General features: G+C 31.4%; 1 protein-coding gene and 1 long non-coding RNA gene across 3 annotated transcripts; one reads left to right on the top strand and one right to left on the bottom strand.

Annotated features, from left to right (window-relative positions):
- The first annotated feature begins 1,729 nt into the window (after window positions 1-1,729).
- On the top strand, window positions 1,730-22,790 carry LOC111711178 (uncharacterized). 2 transcript variants are annotated; one of them, XM_023485457.1, is made up of 18 exons: window positions 1,730-1,824; window positions 4,464-4,536; window positions 5,686-5,735; window positions 6,625-6,713; window positions 8,195-8,253; window positions 10,293-10,382; window positions 11,081-11,129; window positions 11,372-11,431; window positions 11,978-12,067; window positions 12,591-12,735; window positions 14,605-14,662; window positions 15,157-15,292; window positions 16,833-16,935; window positions 17,825-18,002; window positions 18,834-19,016; window positions 20,598-20,688; window positions 21,176-21,308; window positions 22,405-22,790. In XM_023485457.1, the coding sequence occupies exons 1-18, from the start codon at window positions 1,766-1,768 to the stop codon at window positions 22,412-22,414; spliced, it is 1,656 nt and encodes a 551-aa protein (XP_023341225.1). In that variant the 5' UTR covers window positions 1,730-1,765; the 3' UTR covers window positions 22,415-22,790. The 2 variants fall into 2 exon arrangements, with proteins under 2 accessions (XP_023341225.1, XP_023341226.1); XM_023485458.1 differs by lacking the exon at window positions 11,372-11,431.
- LOC111711179 (uncharacterized) lies at window positions 5,868-6,391 on the bottom strand. The gene is made up of 2 exons (XR_002767199.1): window positions 6,157-6,391; window positions 5,868-5,978 (listed from the first exon to the last, which is right to left on the bottom strand). It is a non-coding gene; the product is annotated as an uncharacterized LOC111711179 (long non-coding RNA).
- Window positions 22,791-23,317: the final 527 nt, after the last annotated feature.

Consider the following 23,317-nt stretch of genomic DNA (forward strand, 5'->3'; position numbering starts at 1 on the left):
TGTTAATTGGAGAACACTGTTTGCAACCTGTTTTATATATAAAGAACATTAATATTTGCTTTCTAAAAGTGGCAGAATATTAACAAAAACATTCACATTTGTATTTTTGAAAACCGCATCGGACATATTCTAGAGTTTCCAGGAAAAAATGTGACGACACACAGTGCGCTAGCGTACACTCCAATTCTACAGCTTTTTACAGAGCGTTTAAGATATATACATATATACTGTGTTCTTTACCCTCTATGATCAGTCCAAGGTTTAAGATATATGCATATATACTAAGTTCTCTACCCTCTATGATCAGTCCAAGGTTTAAGATATATGCATATATACTGTGTGCTCTACCCTCTATGATCAGTCCAAGGTTTAAGATATATGCATATATACTGTGTGCTCTACCCTCTATGATCAGTCCAAGGTTTAAGATATATGCATATATACTGTGTTCTCTATGATCAGTCCAAGGTTTAAAATATAACTTTATGAATCGGGTCAAGTTCACTGTACAGTCCCTTTAAATGATTTTTATTGTGGTTAACCCATTATATATATTTGATTTTATGATAGAAAAATTTGTAATTGTTTTGTTATATTGCAAAACGTTTATTTTTCTGTTTTTACGATTTTAATTCTTCGAATTTTTACGCGTAATTTTTGTTGTTATCATTCTTGTAATTGATGTATTATGTTATATTTACAATAGAAAATATTATTATATATTTAGTTTTTTTAAATACTCTTAAATAATTGTCAGTAAAAAAGTGAAAAAGAAACATATTCTCTCAACAATTGATTATTCCCACAAGTGCTCTTTGAATTATTGATAAATCCCTGTATACCCCTCCCCCCCTCCCCTGGCTATATATCCCCTTCTCTGGTTCCCCCCCCCCCCATGAATCCCCAAGCCACTGTCTACCTGCGGAAAGTAAATAGTATGGTTTAAAAGGTTGCAGTGTACACATTCTTCTGTTCAGAATTCATAATTGGAAGAAAATAAACTATTTGAAAATTTATCTCGACGTTTCGAATTTTAAAAGTTTTGAAGTTTCACAACTGGATTTTTGTATTTTGGAAATTAAGAAATTTTGAGACTTCAAATAATTTCTCTCAGTGTCAGGAATATTGAATTTAAGTTGTTTTTTGTAAATTTCTTTACTTTAAAAAAGAGCGAATATTTTCGAAAACATTTTTCCCATTTTTTTCAGCCCTTTTGACTATAAATTAAAACAAACCATAACAAAACCAAACACATATCGTTAAAACAAGAAACAGACTCAACAGATATCAAGAAGTAGTTGAACCCCATAGACTAAGATAAACCACTTTTCTTTAACTTGTTCCTGCACTATTTATTAAATCTGGCCCCAAAAAAACATAAATAATTAAAAACTGTAAAATATATATAATATATACTAGCTGAAGAGCCCGAGGTTGCCCGTGGAATTGAACAAAAAATTGAATTTTTTTTTTTTTTAGCCTTTATCACCCCCAGGCTACTTGATTTCGATCGTNGTATACATATATATTTTAAAGATATTTCCACTGCAGAACAGGATGTTGGAGTAATATTCTAAATATATCGAATAAAGATGTGTACTGTATACATATATATTTTAAAGATATTTCCACTGCAGAACAGGATGTTGGAGTAATATTCTAAATATATCGAATAAAGATGTGTACTGTATACATATATATTTTAAAGATATTTCCATGCTGCAGAAGAGAATGTTGGAGTAATATTCTAAATATATCGAATGATATGGATCGCCCACCTCCATCAAATGAAAACACAACAGATAAATCAAAAAAAGGATTTAGGTAAATATTTTCTCCACTTTTTTGTTTCCTTTTTAATTGCATGAACGTACATAAAGCAGCCTAAAATGTACTTTTCTAATCCCGATATGTTTGTAGTTTGGTGGTGTACTGTGAGAATTATATAAATTCATCCTTTTAGAATTTATACAATTCCGTATGAGAGCTCTCCAATCGAACAGTTCTCATTATCATTCTTCTCTGATGACAGACTAGTCTGCTTTGATAGTTCAAACTTTTACTATTTATCTACAATAACTCATGGCTTGAAATAGGTCGACAATTTTGCAAAGATATTGGGAAATTATGGTTTGTGGGAATTTTTTTTTTTTGAAAAGTGAGATTAAATCAACAAAACCCCAAAAGAAAGGATTTGAAATGGACACTATTTTCAATTATATTTACGGAGAATAAACTTTCCAGGTATGGTACGGGGTGTCCCAATAAACATGGGAATTAAATTAGGAGTTCTATATTGTCTTTCTAAATATATTTTTTTAGTAAACACAGTCAAAACATTTAACACCGAATAATATTAGTTTCGGATTTTCCAAAATGTGGTCTACCATTTTGTCATTTTAAAAATTGACGGAGATATTAGGAAATGTGTCCAGATTCCAGTTTATTAAAAACCAACAAAACTGTTCAAATGTTTAATATCTCCGTCGATTTTAAAGATACAAAGAAGGTAGACCACATTTTGGAAAGCTCATTAGACTTTCAAACTGTTTTTGATGCAATTAATGTGATTTATGTTTTTTACATATTTATTCTTAAATTTTACATTTTTTTGCAATATTCTTTAATAGTTATATGATAGCAGATGTAAATATTTTGACTTTTCTATATTTCTTGTTCTTCATTTTCTCCTTGTTTGTACATCTTTCAATCATATTTTGCTAGTTTTGAAAAAAATTAGATGTGTCAGCTACTGAATTCAACTTGTTGATTCAGCTCTAAACAAGCACATATTTCTGATGCAAATTCTTTCAAGTAAAAAAATTGGGGGGCGGGACGTCTTCCAATCCCCCATCTCTAATGTTTGTCTCAATATGCTAACCGTTTAATGATTATATATGATAGTGTAGAGCTTGTCATCAGAGATTTCCCTTCCAATTTTTCCTGTTCAATTTTATTTTTTCTCCTTGCTTCTTGTTTATTGTTGCTACGCTGTGAGGCCTCTCCAAATAGTTCTTGTAACATAATGTCATTTATCAATTATCGGAAATAAAAGACGATATTCAAGTTTTCTCTCGATTTCCATGTTTATTGGGACACCCTGTAGTTGAACTGAGATTGAAGTGGTATAAAATAAAAATTTTGGATTCAGTGATACCATTAAAACGCGTGCAGTGTACGTTTTATAATTGCTGAAAACTCCTTTCTTAACGATCATGGGGATGGATAATTCGGACCGGACGAAAGATGTAAACAAAAATTCTTCTATGAACTAATTTTTGTTTAAAAACATATATTTCTTAAAAAAATCAATGGTATAATCAATTATTTCTTTATCATCTTTTTTTTTAGTTGTATTCCCAGATTTCTTCAAGTATAAATGTCGTCTTTGCATGAAATTCAACAAAATCTATGGGAAACGTTTGGAAAAGAATCAAATATTACAGAAATAGACGAATTAATAAAAGAGTTAATTTTGATTTTCACAACCTGTCTCTAAATTTGACATTAATTTCTAAACTTTTTTCTAAACTTGACATTATTTTTAAAAACTTTTTTCTAAGCTTGACATTATTTTCTCAACCTTTGTCTAAACTTGACTTTTTATTCTCAACCTGTTTCTAAACTTGACATTATTATCTCAGCCTTTTTTTAAACCTGACATTATTTTCTCAGCCTGTTTTTAAACCTGACATTATTTTCTCAACCTGTTTCTAAACTTGACATTATTATCTCAACCTGTTTCTAAACTTGACATTATTATCTCAGCCTGTTTCTAAACTTGACATTATTATCTCAACCTGTTTCTAAACTTGACATTATTATCTTAACCTGTTTTTAAACTTGACATTATTTTCTCAACCTGTTTCTAAACTTGACATTATTATCTCAGCCTGTTTCTAAACTTGACATTATTATCTCAGCCTGTTTTTAAACTTGACATTATTATCCCAGCCTATTTTTAAACTTGACATTATTATCCCAACCTGTTTTTAAACTTGACATTATTATCTCAGCCTGTTTTTAAACTTGACATTATTTTCTCAACCTGTTTCTAAACTTGACATTATTATCTCAACCTGTTTCTAAACTTGACATTATTATCTCAGCCTGTTTTTAAACTTGACATTATTTTCTCAACCTGTTTCTAAACTTGACATTATTATCTCAGCCTGTTTCTAAATTGGACACTATTTTCTCAATGCTGCACTCTAAGTACAACTTGCCAGTCACTCCTTATAAGAGTGGGGTTTCTTAAATCCAGTTATTTAATTTGATGTACTTTGATATATTTGACAAACAAACAAAATTAATAAAAACATAAAAAATTATTTATTTGTTTATCGAATTTTATCAGAAAACTTACGAATTGACTCACAAGAATTGTTAAATATTTTACACCATCATCTCATTTCAATTAGTTTACGGAATATTTTTTATAACAATTTTAATTTTATTTGAAGAAAATGGCGTCGAAAACATGGATTACAATTTCCTCTACACCCCCAGCAGGTTCTATGCTGGATATTCTTACTGGTAAGCATACAATACACCCTAGCAGGTTCTATGCTGAATATTCTCACTGGTAAGCATACAATACACCCTCAGCAGGTTCTATGCTAAATGTTCTTACTGATAAGCATACAATACACCCTCAGCCGGTTCTATGCTGGGTATTCTTACTGGTAAGCATACAATACACCCTAGCAGGTTCTATGCTGAATATTCTCACTGGTAAGCATACAATACACCCTCAGCAGGTTCTATGCTGAATATTCTTACTGGTAAGCATACAATACACCCTAGCAGGTTCTATGTTGGATATTCTTACTGGTAAGCATACAATACACTCTCAGTAGGCTCTATGCTGGGTATTCTTACTGGTAAGCATACAATACACCCCCAGCAGGTTCTATGCTGGGTATTCTTACTGGTAAGCATACAATACACCCCTGCAGGTTCTATGCTGGATATTCTTACTGGAAAGTATATAACAATAGTCTATCTTTTATTTTAACTTTTAATAGTTGCTCAATCTTTTCTCTTTTAAAAAACAAAATAAGAAATGTTGCAGATTTTACACTGTTTTTTTTGTGGATTTTAAAAATATTTGGAGACAATGTTTTGTATTTCTGAGTATTTATAAACCTTTCCTGAGCCCGCGATTCAAAAAATTCGTGAAAATACGGCTCGGGTCTAAGCTGTTGTTGGCCTTATTTACGACTTGAGCTTTCGGATTCAAGCTGCATCTTATTTTCACAGAGTTGAGGTTAAAAAACCGGTTTGATATTCTATTTGGCGAATTTTTAGGGTAGTAATTGGTGCATTCCGGGTTTTTATGAGAACAATTCTCAACATTGAGCCTTATTCTCTACTAAAACCAACCAAGGTTGGTTTTATTTTCAATGGGCCTAACTCCTTAAGTCGAGCCAAAGATATTGCAGCTGTCAATCACGTGACACAAGCTGTCATCAGAGTTGGGTCAAGATTGTGCCTTAAAGTCGGGTTTAAGGAATTACGACTAGAACCGAAATTTTTAAATCGCGGGCTCTGGGGTCATTTTAATTCTATTACAAAATTTGGGTTCGATCGGTTTAGTTGTCTTGACATTTATTGGATACAAACAGATACAGCAAACAGACAGGCAGACAAACAAAGTATATATCTAGATAAATATGTTTTCAGACCTTTACTCTGTACACATTTCTAACTCTCCTTCCCGCTGTGCACACTAGGTAAGTAAAAAACACAATAATATGCCCGCTACTCACATAGGATGCAAAACTGTCAACACCACTGCAGATCTTTTTCTTAAATGTTGTTTCGCTACTTAGCGAATTCCCTAAAGACCTAATGAAATCTATAAGTACCGAGTGGTATTTCTCTGGATAGGATTGTAAGGCTTCCTTCTCTCAACGCTCTCCATAACACAAGGATGATAATAAGGTTCCGAACGTTTATTTCTCTAAGCCTTCAATCTAAATAATCTTTTATAAGCCAACAGAAAAAGCATTGAGTGATAAATCATACAAATACAGCAATAAATCCACTCAGGCATTAAAAAACTGTGGCAAGGAACCCATACATTACATTATACAATATCAACCATAACCGAACATAAATAAACAATATTCGTATAAATATAATCATAATTACCGCAGTGGTCCTAGAATATTCACACGGTTTAATAATAGACGAACATTACATGAAATACAACTGTATACTGAAGTAGAAACTGCTCTCTCCTACGCAGGGAACTTGCGCATGCGTAGTCGGACGGTAAACAGCTTCTCAAACTAGTTCTTCACAATACGTTCTGTACAGACCCTCAGGGGGAACTCAGAGAATCACAGGGGTGTCACATAGACTTTATGAACGCAGCGTAGCTCGCGTAACAAATGTATTAATCCTTAAAGCAGCACAAGTACCTTATGAACAGATATTAATTTTTAACAATGTTTGTGTTTATGTTGTTTAAACAAATTTGTGGATTTTAAAATTTCAAATCTAACTTTAATGTAAAGTACAGCTGTGTTAGTCGTTTATGTTTCAGAGTGCAGTTGTCGCTGACTATTCTGAACATTTTCATCTTCTGTGTACACTAAGTCAGCCATCTTGTTTCAGAGTGCAGTTGCCCCTGACTATTCTGAGTATATTTATCTTCAGTGTACACTACATCAGCCATCTTGTGTCTATCCTTCTAGATCCCTCAGGAAAACAATAAAAACATAATCTGAACAAAATGATCATATCATTTGTTTATGAAAGTTTCTTTAATTTGATGGCATATGATACCCGAATACCTAATTACCTGAATACCTTAGTTCACTAACGCACTGAAATATTGTATGCTTAGCAGTTAGGATGAACCATAGCTAGAAATCCTTAAATTTTCGTACTGCATTGTTTTGATCATTTCCGTCTAAGATTTGATCTCTTTGAGAGAAAACGGAGAACAAACAAAAAGAAAATACATAATGGACGAAAGGAGAAGGAAAAGGAAAAAGGGAAAATCACAAAAAGATATATGAGAAAGAATGAAAGGAGAACAAGGGAAAAGGCGGAGAGAATAGAAGTTTAAGGAAAAATAAATATAAAATTTTGGGAATGGGGGGGAAAGAGAAAGAAAACTTCATGAAAGGAAGAAAAAGAAGAAGAGAAATGGGGAAATAAAAGGAGGAAGGGAAACTGTACTTGAACTTAAGAAAAAGAAGAAGGAAGAATAACTGCTAAGCGTAAAATATTTGAGTGTGTTTGTGAACTTAGGTATTCATGTAATCAGGTGTTCGTGTATCAAGCCAATTTGGTCTCAATCACTTGTTGAAATGTTAAAAAAATTGAAGTCGGTTTAATGTACATTGCATGTCATGCCTGCAGAGAACTCTTACCTGCAGCGGACTCTAGTTATGCACGCGGCAAAGCGCAAGTTACTGGAAATGTAAACAAACAAGAATAATTTAATTTATTTGAGTTTACGGCTAATTTTCCGTAATTGATCCATCGTGTTGACGCATAGGGTCTGTCCTAATTAAAATTTAAATTTCACTTGTAAAACTAATGAACAAAGAGAAAATTAAGAAATGTCTTATTTTTCTAAATCAGAAATCAAAATTCCTCCCCCCCTCCCTCTTTATTCAAATTTATTGAAGAAAATCACATCAAAAAGTTTCTGAAAAAAAACCTAGAAATAAAAACGTTAGTAAAAAAAGTTCCTGGAAATAATGTCCTGAGTTATAGATTACTGGGACTTTTTTCTTTTGTTCATACAACTTGACCTTTCTTCTATGCATCTGCATATTCAATATACGGCCACGGGTGTTTTTTTATCAAGCCCCCTTTCTTTCCGTGCATTTTCCATTTTAAAAGAGCTTTTTTCCCGAAGACCTTTTTGTATAAAATCATAATGGAACCAGAAAAAAAGTCTAGAAAATAAGGTCTCAAAATGGTAGGACTTTATTTCCAGAGGACTTTTTTAGTGCCAAAATTTAGGACTTTATTTCCGAAAACTTTTTTTCAAAGAACTTTTGTGCGGTTACTCCAATATTCGAGAAAAGTTAGCTTAGTTAAACAATGATTAAAATTAACTATATCTAAAGCCTTAAAAAATATATATAATTCAATATCTTTATTTTAGTTAAAAAAATCTTCGAAATTGTCTTTTTATATATTTGTTTATTTATTGTTTTGTAAACAGATCCAAACCTACTGGCACTGTACAGCAAGAAACCGGTTCCAGAGCTGGACAGGAGAAAGGCAAGAATTTAGTTGAAGTAAAAATAAATATCTTTAAAAAACCATGACTTCCTTTCGAGTCATTGGCACTGGGAGGCACATATTGTAATACGAAGAGAAGTGCCAACAAGGTTATAGTATATAGAGTGATGATGTATACTAATCCTTTACTAATTGTACAGGCTATGTACTTCACTTCCAAAGATCAATCTGTACATTAAAGTACTCGGGGGTGAAATCTGCAAATATTTAAATGGATAATTTGCTGTCAATGTAACTATCAAAATCCACTACTCATTTATCGTGTGCAGGATTACATTTTCACAGGAAGACGCACTATTACAGTCTTTTACAGACCAATATTGCTTCGTTAATAAAACTGAGTAAAATTCAAGATGCAAAACCTCCCCATACACCTGTACTCCGAAAGCGTACTGCATATTTGATCTTTGTACTGTATGAATAGACCATAATCTCTTAATAATATTTATCAGTAAACTATCCTAATTATACACTCAGGCTAATACACACGGAAAGGTAGCTAAGATCCAGCCCCCTTGGAAAATGCTCACAGATAGACCCACAACTAAATGTTAAAATAGAAGATTTGAGCGTTGCGTTGCATTGCATCTAAACGCATACTCAACAAGTATAACAAAAGATACTATTTTTGTTGCATAATTTTATTGTAAATGATGATATTAAACATTGTTTATCATTAACTTTTATTATGTTTCCTTTGAATTTTCTGTTTTATCCTGAACCCTTCATGTTTATCTTAATTCTGTTTCCCTTGAATTTTCTGTTTTATCCTGAACACTTCATGTTTATCTTAATTCTGTTTCCCTTAAATTTTCTGTTTTCTCTTGAACTCTTCATGTTTATCTTAATTCTGTTTTCATTGAATTTTCTGTTTTCTCCTGAACACTTCATGTTTATCTTAATTCTGTTTCCCTTAAATTTTCTGTTTTCTCCTGCACTCCTCATGTTTATCTTAATTCTGTTTCCCTTAAATTTTCTGTTTTCTCCTGAACACTTCATGTTTATCTTAATTCTGGTTCACTTGATTTTTTTTAATCGCATTTTTTGTTGTCTTTTCCCTTAAATATTCTATTTTTATGAAACATTTTTTGTTCCACTTAAATCTAAATTTTTCGATGAATTTTTTTCTGTTTTCCTTGATTCTTTTCTGTTCAAATATAAAAATTTGTGTAAAAGCTTTAGCTCTAACCTTTTCCATATAATTTGATGAAGTTGGTTTGGAGCCAAATATTATAAATCCTTCACTTCAAACAAATATTTAGAAATATTTTACTACTCAAATTTGAAAATGAAGGTTTCATATCTCAGCTCTGTAGAGAAGAACTGTACAATATAAAAGGACATTAATTTCAAATGATCTAACACAATATTTAAAGCCATTTCCTGTAAAATCTTTGTTTTCTAAGATTTGATGATCACAGTAGTTTTTAACATTCAGTATCCTCTGATCCAATCAGGGTTCACTCACTTGCCTAGCGAGTACAGATTACTTAAGAGTAATTTGAAAAGGAGAAAAAAAAATGTTTTAAAACATTTCAAAAGCTGTAATATCAATAACTAATAGTAAAAACGATGTTTTAAATTGGAAATAATCAAAAATAACATAATTGCACGTCAGGCGCATAATTTTTGTTCTAATGGTGTTCAAAAAAAAGATATTAAAACAGACTAAGAAATCGACATCTCTGAAAATCATTCATCAAAATTTTGACAGGCTCGATTTTAAAGTGTCGCAACGCCTTGGCAAATGGTTTTACCTCAACTTACTCCTATACTCCTACTTTTAATAGCCAAGGGCAAATACATTTTAAAGATTAAACGCACTGTTTCTAGCTTAAGTTTAAAAGGAGTAATTGGCAAAATTCTGATCGAGTTTTGTGTGAGAGTGCACATCTTTTGGCAAAATTCGGCTCGAATTTTGAGTGAAAGAGCGTGCACGTCTTGACCTGCAGTGAACAGCATATCAACGATCTAGTATTAACACATGATTTCATGACCTATCCCTTTAAATGTTTCAGCACTCTCATGTGATAGAGAATGGAAGATGTAACCTCTGTAGTATTTTCATCACCAGTAACAAAACTAAACATTGCTCAGTCTGCAATAAGGTAAAAAAACCATTTAAAATTATTTAACAATTTGAAGAAGAAAGTATATTTACGGATAAAAAGTATTACTTATGTTTTTTAATATTATTTACGTTCAATTATTTCGAATCTTTTCCCTATTTAATGGAAAGAGTTGTTGGAGATGTTTTCCTTGGGGATTTTTCGAAAAGTTTTTTTTGTAATTTTTCTAAATTCACAAAAAAAATTTAACCGTCATTAACGATCAAGTTCATGAACGAGCATATGAGAAATATTTCGTTCATGGTCTGACTGAAACAAAATACAAACCACCGTGTGCAATTTTAAATTTTTCGTTTTTTTGTTCGTTCAGAGAAAAAGATAGTTTTCTTTCTCTAACCCTTCATTCGTCTTCATTCGTTCATCTTTTGTTTTTTTAGCGACATCTTCTTACGCAAAATAATTCGTTATGATTTTGATTTTGAACGAAACAAAAATACAAGACAGAGTATAAGGGGGGGAGGAAGAGAATCCCCATACATTTGTTAAAATACATCTGTACACTCTTTAGAACTCTTTCTTTTCTATCTAATCTTTGAACTGCAAATACAAATCAGGAAAACGTTTCATGATTTTAATATTGTTCAAATATACATAAATTTCAATTATTAAACAAAAAATGAAGAAAAAAACATTTTGAGAGAATAAAAGCAAAAAACGAGCTATATTTTGTTATTTAGTGTGTACACGGGTTTGATCATCACTGTAAGTGGCTAAACCAGTGTATAGGTAGGATACTAGGAATATATATTTTTTTATATCGTTTAATTTGTGTCAGTAAAAGATTTGTTTTTGCTTTTTCAAATATTTTTCCCAAATCTTGTTTACTAAGGCCAACCAAAGAGTACCAAAGGAACAGAGCAATCAATATAAAAACAATTTTTTCAGTAACTTTTCTAAACTCACACTGCACAATTGATGTGTTTTATGTTGATTGGAGTATTTCGAATATTTGAATGTTCTCTGTTTAGGTAGGAGAAACTACATAGCATTCTTTATTTGTGTCTTAAGCTCTATCGTAATAGCACTAGGTATATAAACAAAGCTACGATAATGGAATTGAGTTTTTGTCAAAAGTCAAAATCTTTGCAACTTGATGGTGTAAACCTTTGATATTTCAAACTATAGATTATTGCATAATTTGAAATATCTAAGGTCTACAACATTTGGTTGCAAAGATATAAGAATTAGAAAAACAAAGTTGGTGGCAAAGATTCAATTCTTTTGCAAGAGTCATTTTTGCTGAACACATTTTTTCTATGGGTTATTCTTGCTAAATGTCACTTATGCTGTAAAACCTTTTTCTAAATTCAAACTTTATTTGTTCCTCCCATCCGTAGCACCCGGCTCCCTCAGCCTGCTCCAGCCGCAGCGCTTGGCCTCCCTTGTAGACTGCGGTCTTTAGAATGCCCATTCATAACCCTAACTAATGTAAAAAATTGGGAATAGTGAAATAGAAGTTTTCCAGATGTGTATATGTATCAAGAATTACTCACGCTAAAATGACACAATAGCAAAAGTGTTGCAAACCTCAAACATCAAAAAAGGGAAAACAAATTAATTTTATTTTTCTCTAGGTTTTGTAATTCTTGGATTAGGGGAGGTGAGCCTTTACTACACTGATACTAATCTCCTTGCACCATGGCAGAATTATACACTTTATCCAGGTTTTTTTAAAAATCTTAACTCCACAGTGCTCCAAAGATGGCAAGGTCTTAAAGGGATTGAAAGCGTAATTTCAAATGACCATTCTTGATCAGTCGAAGGTTTAAAGGATATCGTTGTGAAACGGAAGGTCTCTTGAAATTACGTTTACAGTCCCTTTAAGCAACTGAATCTGAAAAACTATAGCTGAAAGAGGATTTACAATTAAATGTACATTTACAAGGGTACAAAATAGTAAAAGTTAATTAGTGAGTTAAATTATATATGATTTTAATAATATTAGTTTTTTTAAATATCAAAATTTTACAAAATATCACTTAAGTACCATTTTAAAAGGCTTGAGATTGATCATAACAAAGATAATCCACAATAATAAATAATAAATGTAATAATACCATAAATAATACTAAATACCTTCACTGAGACACATTAAAGAAAGAAAAAAACAGAATTAAGATTTTCTATTTGTCCTCTGCACTAGTTTTACAAGTATGGAAGAGAAAGTTTTTATTTAACAATATTCAGATTGCTCTTTTCCATTCAACTCGTCACCTCTCCCTGTGCCTGGAGTGAAGGATGGATTGGATGCTGGAGGAGATCTAGGAGAAGAGGAAGAACTAGGAGATGATGGAGAACAGGTTGACGACAAGTTTGCAGAAAATGAAACTAGGTGACTGAATAAAATTTAATATCATTAAAAAGTTCGCTTAACATGCATACATAGTACAGAAGACATTACAAAACCTTTTCTTATGGACTGCATTAGAAATATGTGCATACATTGTACAGTCAAAGAAGATACCCCCGAGCCCAAAACATAAGACAGGGTATTGTTCTGAAAACCAGTTTTAAAACCCGGGTTTCACGAATGGGAATATCAATATTTTTGTTATGAAATATTATTTTACTCAGTTTGTAAATATTTCTTTCGAATCTCTTAAATCAAAATCTTCACAAATGTTAAGACCCCAAAAACGGAAACTCGGGAGTTTTGTCCAACGATACTCTTTTAAATTTCGGGCTTTGTCATCTGGCATTCACAATATCAAATTAATTGGAGAGTGGGGGGGGGGGGGGGGGGGGGGGGGGGGGGTGGCACATCAAACTGATTACAACGTCTGTATCGGAACATTTTTAGTCATATTTTAATCTTTTATTTAAAATCCGTAGAAAATAGTGTAAAAGACTTTATGTTTATATATAAAGTATATAATATTTATACTTATATATAAACTCTTTATATTATATATAAAGTCCAACAAAAAGGGCATACAATAGCAAATACAATAATTCTTCTTTTTAGGGATGAAAAACAATTTACAACCTTGAAAATCACGCATAAAATAAATACATTTGTACAAAAATGCTGGCTGCAGCGCTCGGCTTCCTAGCATTTCTAAAGTGCTATGCTAAGATATCGATATTGTCTTAATCCAACCCAAAATATTGTAAATAGATAAATATTTAAATTTAGTATTTTATTAAGCGTCACTTTTGATTCCACGTTACACAATTTCCAATAAGATCTCAATTTTTGTCTAAATTTTTTAAAATATTTTGAGAGAAAACGATCAATTGTTTCGCAAGGAAAAAAATTTTAACATTTTATTTCAAAAACTAATTTTAAGAAATCAAGAAAAAACAATAAACTAATCTTTGAAAAAAATTGTAAATCTTTTTTATTTTAAAACTAAAGTTTTTTATTTTTACACTTTTGCATATGAAACTGTTCCGATTTTGACGTTATAACTCACAATGCTCTTTTTAAAATCTATTGAAGCCAACGGGGNATTCAGAGCTGGGAGCTTTTGAATGGTGGATATCAGGATTAATGCTTGATCCACTCTTTTTCTTAATCTTGAGATTAAATAAGGCTTGTTATTCTCTTGTTATTAATCTCCAGATTAATAAACCGATCGGGATTAAGGATATCCTATTCTAAAGTTTTCAGCTTAATCGCTTAATCTGAATATCCACTGTGGGAATTTATAAAAAAAATTTTATCCGCTCTTGTTGGATATAACATTTTCTTCAACATGTACTAAAGATAAGTTTGATTACTACTACAGATATGATGCTATATCGATTGGACTAATATACGATTGAACTAAATTCAGCTGTTCACAAGCCGGCTTTTAGAGCATTTAAACAAATATAAATTTAAATATGTTAATATGAACTTATTAAAAAACATAGTTACATAGTTTATCCCATTTGAGGACTATGGTCCTTTTGAACGTTAGTCTTAAAAAATATTAATTAAAAACCTGTTTTTCATGTTTTTTTCAAAACTTCAAGAACGCGTCTCTAATCTCTTGAAATTAATCTAAAGACTAAATTAGTCTAGAGATTAGCAAAAAAAGCATTAATCTCGATATCCACCATTCTAAAGTTTTCCGCTCAGGACATATATATATATATATACATTTTTTCTTAATAGAAATGAAACAATTATAATCTGTCTACATATTTAAATCTCAAAAATATATTATTATATATATTATATTATATAATATATTATTAATTTTTGTGTTTGCAGTTTCTCTGTTCCTTCTTGGCGTATATCTACAGCTGTGCCAATAATAGAAAATAATTCGGTAATTTGAATTTTTCACATAAAATATCTGTTCATTTAATTTTTCGAAAATTTCCGAAAAATCAATCGATCGAGATTGTTAATCATGTGACCCCAGGGAAGGTGTATGAATAATAAAATTTAAAAAATTTGTGCTTAAAAGTTTTTCCTGTTTTTAAAAAAATTTAAAATTTTGAAAATCCGCAAATTTTTTTAGAAAATTCGCGAAATTTATTTCCTTTGTTTTTCAATGATACAATGAGAACATGTTCACAATTGAAATAGAAGATGGGAGCGAAGCGCCATAAAAGCCTAGTATTAATATATTACGGGGAATAAAACAAATTTAGTCTTTTTCATTCCACATTTCTTATTCATAGTTCGTACTTTATATTTTTAAGCATATTGAATATCTACATTTTCAATATATTGGTGCACCACAAACTAAGTTTACAATTTATATAAAACAAAAGCGAAATATTCACTAAAAATGCATATTTCAGATGTTTTCTTTAGTTTGAACTTGACCCGTACCTTCCCCGTGTGTATCCCTGTCACGAAAACCAGTTTCTGTTTTTTCTGAATCCTGTTCCAGACTTTGTATTCATCACTACAACCATTCTTATGGTTTGTATTGCAGCTGTATCTGCAGGTATATACAGGGTTATAATAACTGTACAGTAGGGTTATCAGTTACAGAAGAAACAATTTTTGTTAAATTTTTATAATTCAGACGTCATTAGAAAGCTCTATATTTCAGATATTTCATGATGTACATTTTTTCCTTCTAGGTCTCATACTTTTTTTTGTTACAACCATTTCATTGAGTGTAAGTTGTAAATCGATTTCCCGGATTTTAAACATTTTCGATTTGTCGCGTCTCATTTTTATTCGTACAAAATAAAAAGATTTTCGAAATTTTGTTTGTAAGTTTATTCTTTCTTAATTAAAATTATTGATCAGCGATTATTACTTTAGGAGTTATAGCAATTTGAAAATAAAATTAGCATAAAACATTTTTGTGAGCCTGAAGTTTCAAAAAAATCTTTAAAAAAATATCACTTTAATTTTGAATATGTTTACTTTTAAAATGATGTTTAAGGTTTAAGAATTTTCTTCAGAGCTATGTATAGAACTGAATAATCGATTCATTTAGACTAAATCAATTTGTTTATGACTATATGCATATATTGATATATCTAAAAATTATGAAAATGTTAACAGAACTGTACTGATATATCTATAATGAAGCTCTATTCTTATATACATATATGTTTAGCTCTAGCTGACCAAACGGCTTTACCAATATATCTGAAATACTTTTTTTTACGAAATCCAAGGGTACCCTAAAATAAAGTAAACAAATTAGATTTTTTTTGTTGCTTAAAGAGATTGTTCGCGAAAAATGAAAGGGGGTATAGGCTTAATGCGATAAAAAAGCGCTTTTGATCGCTACTAATCTTACTTTTATCTGTTGCGTCTATAAGGAGAAAATTGTAAAAGACGTCTCATACCGAATAACTTAGCGCACATACAAATTCAGAAAATTGCAACTTATGACTTAGACCGTAAAAAAATCAATTTAATTTCAAACAAATCATTCAGATATTACAACCTATAGTCATCGATTATCTTTCGCCACTTTTGTATATAGTTTATATTTTATAATATTTTTTTAATTAATTTGTTTTGAATTTGATTATTATCTCTTGTCGCTTGCGCAACTATCAAAGAATGCCGCGCACCACTCACATTTTTCGAAATCCGTTAAAACGTTTTCTAAAAAAAAAAAAATATTATAAAATATAAACTATATACAAATGTGGCGAAAGATAATCGATGACTATAGGTTGTAATATCTGAATGAATTGTTTGAAATTAAATTGATTTTTTACAGTCTCAGTTGTATGTTGCAATTTTCTGAATTTGTATGGGCGCTAAGTTATTCGTTATGACGTCTTTAACAATTTTCTCCTTATAGACGCAACAGATAGAAGTAAAATTAGTAGCGTTTAAAAGCGCTTTTTTATGGCATTAAGCCTATACCCCCTTTCATTTTTCACGAAAACTCCCTTTAAAATTCAAATTTTTTGAAGTGTTTTTAAAATTGCAAGGGAAAGCCGGGCGCTTCAGCTAATCTATAATATATCAATAAGTTTATTGATGTATCTAAAATATATCATTATGTTGAGGACTACTGATGCATCTATGTATCTTCCATATCTACATAAACATAAATGATATGACAACATATGATTATGTCCGAGCCCAACGGCAAGATACCATCAGAGAAAGGTAAAAAAAATAAATGATTGTGAAAATTATATTCGCCCAATTAGGATGTGCAACAAGACTTTTAGCCATTATAGTACAGTTTAAAAACTAAACCAACATCCAATGCATGCTGGGCGTAATCTTTCAAAGCTTGGTAAAGTAAAATTGACATTCATGCCCTTCAAGCTGGTTTGTATGCATTATTATTACCAATTTCATAGAAATATTTTCTATATAAAAAATGCATTTAATAGAAATACATTTCATAGAAATACATTTTATAAAAATACATTTTGTAAAAATACATTTCATAGAAATACATTTTATAGAAATACGTCTCATAGAAATACATTTCCTAGAAATACATTTTATAGAAATTAATTTCATAGAAAAAGAAATTCGTAGAAATGGTTTTCATATAGATAGAGTAGATTTCATAAACAGGACATTTCATAGAAGGTATGAAATTTCATCACTATGAAATGTCCTATTTACGAAATGACTTTCTATGAAATGACTTCCCTGTTGTAAATCTGTAATTAAGCTTTTAAAAGTACAAACTCGTTTTTTGCCAATTCCAATCTTTTTGTAAAAAGTTGTTTGTTTTGATTAATTAAATCTATTAATTTTAAAGTAACGTTACAAATACTAGCTCCAATAGTTTTAGTATTATTTTTAGTATTTTTAGAATTAAATAAAGGAATAGAGTCTTTGCCACATACTCAAATTTTCTAATCCATATATCTTTGCATCCTAATGGTGTAGACCTTTGATATTTCAAACTTCGACCCTTTGATCTAACAGAATTCATGCTTTGCAATATTTAAGGTCTATGAGTTTGGGTTGCAATATATAAGGATTTGAAAAGCAAAGACTCAATTCATTTCTTTAACTTACTTTTAAACTCAAGTTCGGCAAGAAATGCTCCTTCAGCTCCCCCAGCTTCCTTAGTTCCCCCTGCTCTCCCTGCTCCCCCAGCTACTCCATCCCGGCCTAGTTCCCCTGGGAAGTGTCCAGAAATTCTCTTTGTCTGTAGTACCTGTACCTGTAAACATCATAGTAAAGTTGTTCCTTCCATTACCCTTCAGGTAAACCCGTACCTACAGTGATTTAAAGGTTAAAATATTATATGCAAATTTTGCTAATTATTTCCTAAAAACATGCGCTTTGCTGTCAGAAAATGTACACGTCTATCTTGAGTTACTGGGGCTCACGAGACTTTCAAGCTGACCCAGTTTTGAAAATTGATGTAATTGGGTCTTGAATGTACGCTAACAGTCCCTTTTAAAGGGAAAATCTGGAGTTTTTTCTTCCAGAATTTTGTCCTTTCCTAATTTGTTTTTCTAAAAGTTATGTTTGCAAAGAGAATAGAATATATATTAGAATGGAATTTACTAGAAAAAAGTGTAAAACGGCCATTTTGTTGTACTGTTTCCATACTGCAGGTGTACTTTACATATTTGTGCTATATAACTTTTTGGGTCCTGGAATATCATTTTATAGAAAATCTAAAATTATTGTTGAAAGAAAACCAAATTATGAAATAGGCTGGTTTCATAATTGACCAATGATCATTTCACATAGACTCTATGCCTTCCACTTTACAAACGATGATTTTCCGTTATAATTATAAATCAAATGATGTTTATTATTCACCTAATTCTCTTTATAAAGTGTATTTAACAGCTTTAAAAAATTCGAAATTGAAATGGATAATCTAGGGAACATACTGTATTAATGTACTCTACTGCATATAATTTGTGAACATTTACATGATTTATACACTTTGAACTACCTTTCAGGCTGAAAGGGACTGACAAAATTCATACAGAGGGATTTTTAAATTCCCCTCTAATATATATTCTATTCTCTTTGTATGTTTGATAGTTTTTCATAGCGTCACATTAATTCTTTTTTAGGAGGACCCAAAACCAACAATAGAGAATAGGTTGGCATTCCAGAAACCTCGGTTAGTGGTCAACCTTCAACCTCGGTCAGAAGTCAACCTTGAACCACAGTCAGAGCTAAACCTTGAACCTGTTCAAACATTGACCTCTACTAACAAGAATCTCACATCTATTCTTAAACGTGGACCGGAAAACGTAAAACAATAATTTAATAATTAATTATTTTAACTGCACCAAGCACCCTCATTAGTTTTTCCTCCTTAGTGTGTTATCATTCCTGCACGAACCCTTACTAGTGGGTCCTTATAGGTACATTCTTAAAAGTTCCTCATCATATCTAGGGCTGGGCACGTTCCGACTTTTTAAAAATTGTTTAGTTTCGTTCTAGAATGAGGGCCTTCAGCTAGATCGTTCTTTCCTCGTTTGTTCTTTTCCCAATCATTCCATCTACATTCCATTCCGTTCCATTCTTAGTGTCCTTTGTCAAGAACGGTTTCATCCCGTTTCGTTCCATTCTTTGTGTTCTTAGTCAAGAATGGTTCCATCCGCGTTCCCTTTCCATTGTTGAGGATAGTTCCATCCACTTTCCATTCTCATCTGTCGGTCAAGAGAGGTTTCTTACGCCCTTATTATTGCGTCCTCATTTATGCATCCACATTAGTTTGTTTTCATTAGTTCGTCCTCATTAATAGTGCATCTTTATTTGTACGCCCTTATTATTGCGTCCTCATTAGTGGGTTTTAATCAGTCTTTCCTGATTTTTGTGTCATCATCAGTGCGTCATTATTAGGGTGTTTTCGATAGTACATTCTTTAAAAGTGCGTCCTAATTGGGGTGTTCTCATCAGTGTGTCCTCCAAAATGTGTCCTAATTATTGAGTCTTCAAAATTACGTCCTCCACAGTGCATTCTAAAAATTCTTCCTCTAAAGTGCGTTCTGAAAACTGCGTCCTCAACAGTGTGTCCCCGAAAAGTAGGTTCTCAAAAGTGTGCCGCATTTGTGAATCCTAATTAGTGAGTTTAACTTTAGGCTCACAAAACATTGAATAAGATAAGTGACAAAAAAATGAAAGAAAAGTGAATACATTATAAAGTGGAAAAACTCATAATTGGTTCCCGCGACAATAATTTGGAAAGTTTACAAAACCAAATAATAGCTTATGGCCTCACTAGTCATCTTTAATCTGTCTGTTCCACTTAAGTATTTATTTACGTTGCAATGAAATTATCCATTTTGTAGTTTTTAAATATTTTCATCCCTTGGAATGTGGCGTTAAGATAGAAATAGAAATTTTAAATTATTTTTACTGCTCACTATGATAATTTAGATCAAGGTTATAATACAAGGAAAGTTATTTCAGAGGTGTACCCATCTTTTGTACTGCAGTGTACTGTCTCTGGGCTGTAATGTAAACACAAGACGGATGTTACCGCCTGGCATGGGATCCATCTTTCACATAAAAAATCAATGAAATATTCTGGTCATAGGAAACTATTATGTGAATTATTAAAATTATCAAAATTTAATTCTTTTAACCTCCTCGGATACTAAACACTGATGCATCTATTCTTGTTTACAAACTCCGCTCAAAGAGAACTTGTTTCAATATGTACGCAGAATATACGCATCTGCAATTAACTTTCCTTGCATTATAACCTTGATTTAGATAAAATCCATAAAATTGTGAACGAAAATGTTCGACACACTATTTCGTCTTCACATAGCATTTCTTTGCCAATTTTAACATATTTAAATTCTATCGAATGTTTTGTTTAGAAAATATCTGTGAATCCTTTAAGCATAAATAAATTGAAGAATGAAATTGGACCAAAAGTTCCACCGCTACCAAGTATAATTCCTAGCTCAGGTATTATAAACTGTGAGTTTAAAGGCCTGGGTGTTATATTACTCAGGTATTATGGATTAGTGGTTATATTACTCTGATATTATGGGTTTATATTACTCAGATTTTCTGACCTGGGGGTTATATTACTCTGGTATTATGGCCTGGGGGCTATTTTACTCAGAAATTATGGCCTGGGGGTTATATTACTTAAGTAGTATGGCCTGAGGGGTTATATTAATGAGATATTATGGCCTGGGGTTTATATTACTCATGTAATATGGCCTGGAGGTTATATTACTCAGGCATTAGGGCCTAGGGGGTTATTTACTCAGGTGATATGGCCTGGGGGTTATATTAATCAGGAAGTATGGCCGGGGGTTTAATACTCATGTATTTTGGCCTGGGGTTATATTAATCAGGTATGAGGGCCTGGGGGGGGGGGTCCCTCGTCTACCCCCTAGAAAATACCCTAGTTGCACATCTGATTATCTATACCTATTTTATTTAGGTGGATTACGAAAATTACAATTCCTACTGGAGGGTGCAGATGAATCAAAGTTTACTCAGGTCACACGAGGTACTCCAGGTACTTCAGTAGAACAAGAAGATGATTCAGGGGTGGACTCTAGTCAAAACTCCAGGTAAATTTTACCCATAGATTATTTAGGAAAAAATTAGATGTAGCGACTTAACTTGCGTTTGTTCAGTTCAAGCTCAAAATATGATTTTAAACATTTAAAAAGATTTATACTCATGTTACTAGTAATCATGTTTCTAGTAATCATATGTTTCTAGTAATCATATGTTTCTAGTAATCATATGTTTCTAGTAATCATATGTTTCTAGTAATCATATGTTTCTAGTAATCATATTTTTCTAGCAATCACGTTTCAAGCTATTATGTTTCTAGCAATCATATTTCTAGCAATCATGTTTCTAGCAATCATGTTTCTGGTAATCATGTTTCTAGCAATCATATTTCTAGCAATCATGTTTCTAGCGAGCATGTTTCTAGTAATCATGTTTCTAGCAATCATGTTTTTAGCAATCATGTTTCTAGCAATCATGTTTCTAGCAACATGTTTCTAGCAATCATGATTTTAGCCATCATGTTTCTAGCAATCATGTTTCTAGTAATCATGTTTCTATCAATCATGTTTTTAGCAATCATGTATCTAGCAATCATGTTTCTAGTAATCATGCTTCTAGCAATCATTTTTCTAGTAATTATGTTTCTAGTAATAATGTTTCTAGTAATCTTGTTTCTAGTAATCATGTTTCTAGTAATCATGTTTCTATAAGTAATCATATTTCTAGTAATCATGTTTCTAGTAATCATGTTTCTAGTAATCATGTTTCTAGCAATCATGTTTCTAGTAATCATGTTTCTAGCAATCATGTTTCTAGTAATCATGTTTCTAGTAATCTTCTTTCTAGTAATCTTGTTTCTAGTAACCATGTTTCTAGTAATCATGTTTCGAACAATAATGTTTCTAGTTATCATGTTTCCAACAATAATGTTTCTTGCAATCAAGTTTCTAGGAGGTTGTTTCGTTACATTTTATTTAAAAACGATTTTTTAAAACAAATTTCTTCATTATTATTTTTAAGAATTTGTGCATTTTCTGTTATAAAATATGTAATATTTTATTTAAAAACTTTGGGATAAAAGGTTTCAGCAGAATAATTTTGTCTAAAAGAAGATTTTGATAAAAAATATCCAAACTGTCTTTTTAGGAGAGGATGAGTTGGCTGCAGAGTATAATTCAGACTTTTTCACAAATTGGAATTGTTAAAAAAATTTTACATTTTTAAATAAAAAAATTAGTTGTACCTTACACTATTAAAAGAACACATTATATTTGGTTCGTGATATCAAACATACAGAAAACATTAAGAATTGGAAAACATTTGGTTCAAAATCACAAACTTTAATGTTAGGGATATAAAAATGTGTCGGATATTCCTAACAAATTCTCAATTTAGAAATTTAGTTTGTAATTTAGAAATAGTTTCTATTGTCCGATTTAACGAACGAAATTTGTAACGGTGTTTAACAACAGGATATGCTTATCATTTATAGGTTATGCAATGGTACTTGAATCTAAATCCTTTTAATTAGGTTGTTAAAGGAACTGTCGACGTTTCCCCTCATGTCCGATTTAATGGTTGGCCTTTAAACCCCTACATAAGCAATCTTGAGAAAGATATCATGGGATTCTTTTAGAAAATTATTTTATCCAATTGTATAAATTCACCAGTTACTTTTTTAGTGAAACTGCAAATATAGAATCTGTCACTTTTCAAGTAGAATGACAAGAATACTTCGCATGAGCTTTGCTCTGAAAAAGGTTAAAAGGGTGCATTCCCCGCTTTAAATGGAGGGTCACTAGAAATTACGCTTACTGCCCCTTTAAATGGTTAAAATTAACTATATTAACTCTCAACTCAAAACTCTCTCTCTATATATATATATATATATATATATATATAGAGAACCAGAGACCAGATTTAATAAATAGCTAAACAAAGTTGAACCGTGTTATCTAAGTTGAACCACGCAATTTAAGTTAAACCACTTCTATTAGCTGAATAGGAATAGACTTGATTTAGTGTCAGGCAATTCATCCTTTAATTTTTAACACTTAAG

This window comes from Eurytemora carolleeae, unplaced genomic scaffold, assembly GCF_000591075.1.
Source record: "Eurytemora carolleeae unplaced genomic scaffold, Eaff_2.0 scaffold232, whole genome shotgun sequence".
NCBI lineage: Eukaryota > Metazoa > Arthropoda > Copepoda > Calanoida > Temoridae > Eurytemora > Eurytemora carolleeae.